Here is a 7,803-nt window from a genome sequence, read left to right on the forward strand (position 1 = left end):
GACCTGACGAGGTTTTAAGGGAAAACTTGGAGAAAAGAGAGGGTGGAAAAGGAGGGAATATCATGAAGGTGTAGGGTGAGATCAATAGGCAACAAGCAGAGACCACTGGCTAGTTTCGGACTCGACCAATTGCGGGCATTTTCAACAAACCAAGTCTGCCAGATTAGCATGCGTCGGTCCTTGAACTTCAAGTTTCCAGTAGCCACTTCCATTTGCTATTCCCATAAACATCTAAAATAATATATTCTAGGATAATCTATTCTCAACCTGAAACTCTCTAGATTTTATTATTCCACTTCATTTGCAGTTCATGTTAATGTAATACGCTAGTATATTTTCTACAACAGTGTTTAGAATGTCATAAATGGAACTTTTACATGTAATTGACAATTTTATAATCTTTTGAAAGGTAGCATAGCTACCATTCATTGAAATTCAAAAGCTTTTTGGTGCTATTGCCAATGTTCATTAGCAAAACAATTAATAGGTCCAAAAGCCGGTTAAATTTCAACCGTGATTAATTTCACGAGAGCCAATCAGAGAAGGCTTTTTTGATAAGACGGCTTCTCTGATTGGTTCTCATGGAATTAATCACGATTAAAACATAACCGGCTTTTGTGCAACCTGCACTAAGTGTTTAAAAATATTTTTGAACAAAATAACCAAATAGGTAATCAAAATGCAAAATATTCTGTATAAAAAATATTTTGACAGTACAGTAGAGCGGAGATAATTAATTAATACCAATAACCTCTACAGCTAATTGATTATGATTTCAGAACCTATATTATATGAGAGAGAATGTATTGAAAATCGTATTAGTTTCAAGGAAGTAAAAGATAAAAAGAAAATACAGCGTTAAAAATCGTCTAGGTAGACTAATATTTGTTTGTCTTATTAGGAAAGTGGAACACAGAGTTATTGTGATTATTGATTTGCGTTATTGACAATTTATTCTATTCACCAACATAAATGAGGATAATCTATTAACCTGAATCCTCCAATAACATAAATGTTTATTCAGTACCTTAATCAATCAGATTTGGATTAATCGTTCCAGTTTGATGGTGATATAAGTGGGAGAATACTAAATTCGAATACGGTTGGACTAATTTCTATGTTTTATTTTACAAATGGAGCGCAAGAGTATTGTGTTTATTGAAATAATGTGGACGTTTGACAGTTTATTCAATTTTTTACAGGAAATCGAAAATTCGATCTATGCCAGGGGTCATTGACAGCAGACAGAATTATTAGCAATCAACCCAAATGCACCTTCAAAATTGGACGCGTCAAATGCGAGTTTGAGCGACTGGCAGGATAAGTGGAACACATCAAGAAACACTATTTTCGCGCCAAAAGAGACGAAGAGAAGGGGAGAGAGACACACTAACGAAGTTGAAAGCAATAAGTGGAAAAGTATTGCGGAAGTTTATTGTTCACTTGTCGTTTCGTGTTTATTCAGATAATATCTATATGCGAACCAGGAAGTGTTACTTTTCTGTAGGCCAGTAGGAATAGAGACGTTGCAATTTACAAACAGCCCCTAAGGACTTTCAAGTGTGCCCAGTAATGATGAACCTCACAAATGACGTTCTCTTATCTGATTAGAGGGTGGATTGGTTCAGAGGGCGATGAACTCCAGAAGTGACTTTCGATTCTCCAATGATAGCTAGCAATAAGTCATTATGGCTGTAGATTATGATAGAAATGGAATAAAAAGTAGACTAGCCTGATTTTATTTTACATAGAAATTGATTATATCTTATAAAAGATCCGATTGAATCAACTTAGCTTCCCAATTGAAATATTGGATATTGAAGATTAAAAATAAGTTATTCTTTTGAAAATAAATTGAAAACTTTCTCAATAACATATAAAAGCGTTGTAAGAATAGGTCTACCTGGAAAGTTTTATAAGTATTATTATTACTTTTAATGGTTCAATTTTTTAATTTTCTTGATTCAATACATTTATATCACGATCATATTTACGTGATAGGATAAATTATTCTAATTCGTATTATGGAAATATTGAATAATTCTCATATATAATCAGCTGTGGACAATGTTGATCAATTCTTATTTGGCAACGTTGCACTTATCTTTTCCAATTATTTCCATCGGACTATTTTCGTGCGGTTGACTATAGTTAAACAGACATCAGAGAGCACTTTTGTAAAACTGATATATGAATTTGTCGGTACAAATTTATATTACAATGAGTATCAACCGACTCATACATTATATCTACAGATACCTGATTCACTTCATATTGGCACTCATTTATTTGTGGATAAGAGCATAGATGCTTCAAAAGTAGGCAAAATATAAAAGTAAATACTTACACAAAGGATATAGAGTTAAATTGTGGGCCTAGGATACAGTTCATATTATCATAATCAGTTTATTTTTAAATTCAATTCATACCGACATTCACTGACTTGTGAATGACGTTCAATTATGCATTAACAAAATTGAAAACCATTACTGTATGATAATTATTTCAAATATCCAATGAAAGCTATATAAATAGAACTAAGGACTTCTGCTGCTGCAAATATTGACCGAAGAACTAAATACAGTAGCAGAAGGACCAGAATATTCCTGCAGTTGGTTAACTGCAATTTCTAATAAAATCTTCCATCAAAAATAAAAAAGATAACATCAAATTAGTTGACAAGAAAATGCTTCACCACTTGCAAAGGCAAATACCCACACAAAGAACAAGGTGTTCAATGCAGTCTATATTACGCGACACGTGACAAGATTACAAAGTTGGCGAGTGTAACAAGATGGAGTAAACACCCAATGATATTATATAGGTATATTTACTAGCCTTGGCAAATAGCACTCACCTCTTGATCGATGGCAGGAGGCGTTTTGAGGTGGTTTTGATTATGGTTCCCGAGCCGCGTACGATGAACCGCTCCACATTGTTGCCGCTTCGACCACTACCGCTGCCGCGTCTTTCGCCGCTACGACCTGTCAACGCTGCCGCTGCTGCAGCCGTCAATACCATCTGTTGATTCACGAAAAATATTCAAGTTATTCTCAATATGATAACTTGGTAAATATGAGACTAGGAACATATTGAGACAGCCATCAAAACTATCTGTTGATTTCGACAAAGTACCACAAATTAGTCTCAAAATGATAGCGAAAGGAACTATCAGACTGCAACATTCATACTGGGAACATTTTGAGACAGCCGTCAAAACCATCTGTTGATAACGAAAAAGTACTACAAATATTATTCCTCAAAATGATAACGTAAGGAACTAGGAGACTGTGAAAATTGAGATTATGAAAGGCTATGTAATTTATATTAAGACTATATTACTATTGAGGAAATGGCATACAACGCTATGAAATACAAGGAAAGCTGGCATAAAATCATATTCAATGGTTTCCATTAACAAATATTTTGTGAATTGAATTGTTCACATTGGCAAAAATCTTTGAAAACAAAAGGAATCAGAAATGTTGAGCCTGGATGGAAAGTATGTTAAGAAGGTACTTTTCATTTCAGTTATATTCATGCTGTTTTTCATAATTTGCGAACTGCAGTGATAAATAATACTTTGTTACTGTTAAGCTACTGTAGTTGCTAGATAGTGTTCTATGGTAGGATCTATTAGTGTAGGGTGTGCACCTGTTTAGTTCGATTTATTTTATTATGAAATTGTGAAAGTAGTAGAATAGGAAGAAACAAAGTTGGATTCCAGAGAAGCACTTCTTGAAATTAAAATCATATCAGAGTATCACAAAAATTATGAAGCATTCAACATTCATGAAATGAAAAATTGAAAAAATATTGTTCAAGGAACAGATTGAATATTTTTTCAATGTTCTATGATGGAAAATCCTCAATTTCTTTAATATTAAACACTGAACATCAAATGAGGACATAGAAATAAACTTGATCATTTTCTTGTATGGAGAATATTCATCTCAATATCTTGAAAGGACAACTAGAATACTTTGACGTTGTTCAATATTAAAATGAATCGATTTATTTGAGAAACAAAATGAATAAAATGCAATTGATATAAACGAGCATGCAAACAATTATTGATATTGCAATTGTTTCAGGAGAAGGGCTAGTAATATCTTACACTGCACAGGTATATCTGCGTTCCAATGTTGACAAATAAAAGGTTGTAATGTTTCGCCCGCATGTGATAAAAAGTTATTGGATTAGCAATATCCGAACACAAATCAGCAACACCACACGACATGACTCACGTTCATCACTTTCAATTAATCACAATTGCACTTTTCCCAACTTTGAAATAATTATCGAACTAATCACTGATAACATGACACTGTCACGTGTCAAATAGGATTGACACGGCAAGGTACTAGGATATTATCATTTGATAGAGGGTATTTTTCAAAGCAGATTTCACACTGTACGGTACGGTGCTAGGATATTATCAACTGATAGAGGGTATTTTAAAAGCACATATTTAAAACCAATTTTATACATTTTGAGTTTATGGAAATTTGGTGATCATACTCTGTAATGTTTTGCTTGTACGCGTAAGTTATATTAGGAGTTGTTAAGAGAGTACCTAGTGAGAATTGTTTGTTGACAGTTATAAGTTATGCTCTAACTCTATAAATACTGTTATAAATTCTGCTATATTGAGAATCTATGTTCTGAGAGACAGGTTTAATAAGGAAATAGCCTATCAACCCCACGAACGACTATCACAAAGTAGAGACCGGCTTGAAAAGAAGTTGAGTTTGAAAAGACCGCGTCAACAATAGCATGAGCAGGGGAAACTCTGTAGTAATTTGCCTTCCCCCACTCACGCTGTGATGAAAATGTGTGCTAGGTGTTTCCAGTGGGCGGGCTAAGCTTAGCTGGGGACTTGAGAAAATCTACATGAATTGTACCCATTTTATGTGGCAACTGATTGCAATCATTGACCCCAATCACTTTTGTGAACCAGGTCGCTCGAACTGTTATAGTTTCTTGCCTGAAAGTGGAGCAAAATTTGAGGGAAAATCATTTGTCGTTGGGGTGGTCTATACTGTTGGGTAATATATTCCTAGCCTCAGAATGAATAGAAATATATTTGAAATGTAGGTTGTGACGATATTAGGATTGTAGGAAATTATTTAAAAATTATGTGTTTAATAAGATTAGGTACTAAAAATACGGGAGAGAAATAGTAAAGGGTAGCCTGCACCTGTATTTTGTCTCTCAATAATTTTGAACACATCGCTACTTCTACAAATTAATATATTAAAATAAAGTAAAGTTTCAAAATATGACTCAAATCTACGGTAGGCTATGGTGTTATGATTTCATTCCAGTGATCTACAGTTACTTTATAAAAAAAATTATACAATACAGTAACAGTACCTGTAGATACTGTACAGTGATCTACATACATTAATGTAAATAGAACTCTTAAAAAATCTCTCATACAGTGAATCTTCGTTACAGTTTATCTTATTTTCTTAAAGCTATTATGTCCTTGTGGACAAAATAAAGACTATTTTTTCATCCTTCTACCACGTTTTATTGTGATAGAAAAGATAATACTTTGGCTTTTGATGAGACATTGAAAAGATCTTTTTGTAGTGCCTAGGCTTATACTATTCAGCGTCTCATGGTTTCAAACTGCTTCACAGTATTATATTATAGGTAAAATATTCAACAATATTTCTGTTCAACTATTCGTCAGTAAAACTATGAATCCGTGACAATATAACATCCCCCATCTCTGGAAACATCAGAGCCCCATTTTTCACTCGAGGCCTGATCTGATTCCCCATTTTTCTACAGGCATGCCTTTCTAGAACTAGTTCCTCAAGAGATCAACCTTGATTTCAATCTGAAGACAATTTTGGTAGGGCAGGGTACACACAACCATCGCCCTGAATCATACTTCTCGTCTCGATCAGTATACAGAAGTGTATCAGTTTTGCGTGCGTGTATGTAATCACCCTCGACAAGCATTTCCCATGCCATAATAATTTACAAGCTTCATACTTGAAAAGTCGACAACCCTATATTCACAGCATTGAATAACGCAGTACAAGCCAAACAATAACATATGTATAGGTACTGCTACAAGGTCTTGCTTCAATATTTCCCTCACTAAGAGTGTCCAGCCTCATGGGATTGCGTGTGTAACATAGCCTAACACACTTCAAGAGAACTTGTAAGGTGTCAAGGACGCTTGAAATTACTTTTCAGATTTTTGATAACAGATTTGATTGAATGCTACAATTCCTTCTGACATACTTTGGAACAGATTCTGTAGGTCTAGAATATATAAGTCGGTTTTGAACATATAGGCTACTTTGTTTTCAGAAATTTGTGAAAGATAATGAAAAACCTGTCCTAATGAAATTTGGGTAGACTGAAGTCCATTTTTGCTATAACTACTGGTAGCCTACCGGTATACGATAACCGGCTAATAAATTGAAATAATAAAAATATAATGGAACTAATTTTATTGTAGTATTAAAGGATGCTTCAAATTTGTTCATGAGAGATGAGTGAGGAGATCAATCTTTGATTGTTATTGAAGAGGGGTAGGAAAAGGGTGAATATAGTGAATATATTTTATTGATTGATCCACTTACTAAAAAATATTACCAATCCGACTGAAAAGCTATTAATTGGTACCGCTACTTATAGAATTGCTAGGCCTATCTTAAATATAGAATTGTCCTACTAGATCTTTCTCACTATAGTGAGGTCCACGTTATAATGACAGTATTTGATTAACTTTGGTTTTGCTATCCTTGTCTATCATTCGACAAAACCGGTGGTACTATCCCTTTCTAGGTCCACAACGATGCCAATTATGTTTTTGGCAGTGGAGAAATATAATTAATTAATTAATGCAGAGAATCGGCATTGCTATTCTTTCATCTTTATCCACTGCCATTATAACGTGGAAGTTATTAAATATAACTTTGATGACTCTCAGGTATTTATTGTATTAAACCATTCATTGTGGAAGTTATTAACTAGAACTTTAATAACGGTATTTAAGAAAATATATTATGAGGTATAATAGATGAATAATAAAGGTTCATCCAAAAAAATATTTAGAATAAAATATTCATACTCACACTTTCAATTGTACTTGTAATCATTTTCCTCCATTCGAGCTTGATAAACTCCCACTGAAGTCTGTTCAGGAATCAGCATTCTTGAAAAAATTAATTTTCATTCTGTAAAATTTAGTAGATTGTAAAACTATTTATACAGTAGTAATCTGTTAATATTCTGGCTGTCTTATAATTGACTATTGAATTATTATGTATTTCAACGTCCTTTGATTATGTATTTTAACGTTCTCTGGTTACTAATAAATAGGCCTGCTTGGCCTTTAATAATGTTTTTACAGACTTATTGAATAACTTCAAATCACAATAAATTCTAAAGGAAATGACAATGGAGAAGGAAAGCAACATATATCAAATTGCAAAACATAATTAGGCTGCCCTAAAGTTAAAATGTTTTGGGTAAACTAACATAATAGAAAATTTCAAATAAAATCAGAGAAAGTATTCAATTAGAAATTGTAAGTCGTGGTCACTTTCAATTTAATCAGTCATTGATGAATTCTGCTTATGCTGTTTTTCATCTGCTTATTCTCTCTTTTTTCAGTAGGTATATTCGTCTATTTCTCATTGTCTATGAAATTTGAAACTGAAGAAATTGGAATCAGTCCATACATAATCGTGAGTAACTTATATCAACTGGGTAAATATTATTTTATAAATAAAAGTTCAATGAGAATGATGTAGGATCATAGATTTCACGGAC

General features: G+C 33.3%; 1 protein-coding gene across 2 annotated transcripts in view; it reads right to left on the reverse strand.

Annotated features, from left to right (window-relative positions):
- LOC111045853 (katanin p60 ATPase-containing subunit A1) overlaps nucleotides 1-7,195 on the reverse strand; it is a 37,024-nt gene extending 29,829 nt beyond the window's left edge. The window contains exons 1-2 of one of the 2 annotated variants that reach the window (XM_039432999.1): nucleotides 7,104-7,195; nucleotides 2,858-3,021 (exon numbers count right to left, since the gene is read on the reverse strand). In XM_039432999.1, coding sequence (XP_039288933.1) covers nucleotides 2,858-3,021; nucleotides 7,104-7,127 — 188 coding nt within the window. In that variant the 5' untranslated portion in view covers nucleotides 7,128-7,195. Of the gene's footprint in view, nucleotides 1-2,857; nucleotides 3,022-4,117; nucleotides 4,256-7,103 lie in introns of those variants that run through there. The other variant, XM_039432997.1, reaches the window with a different exon arrangement.
- Between the last annotated feature and the right edge of the window lie 608 nt (nucleotides 7,196-7,803).

Source organism: Nilaparvata lugens, chromosome 7, assembly GCF_014356525.2.
Source record: "Nilaparvata lugens isolate BPH chromosome 7, ASM1435652v1, whole genome shotgun sequence".
Lineage (NCBI taxonomy): Eukaryota > Metazoa > Arthropoda > Insecta > Hemiptera > Delphacidae > Nilaparvata > Nilaparvata lugens.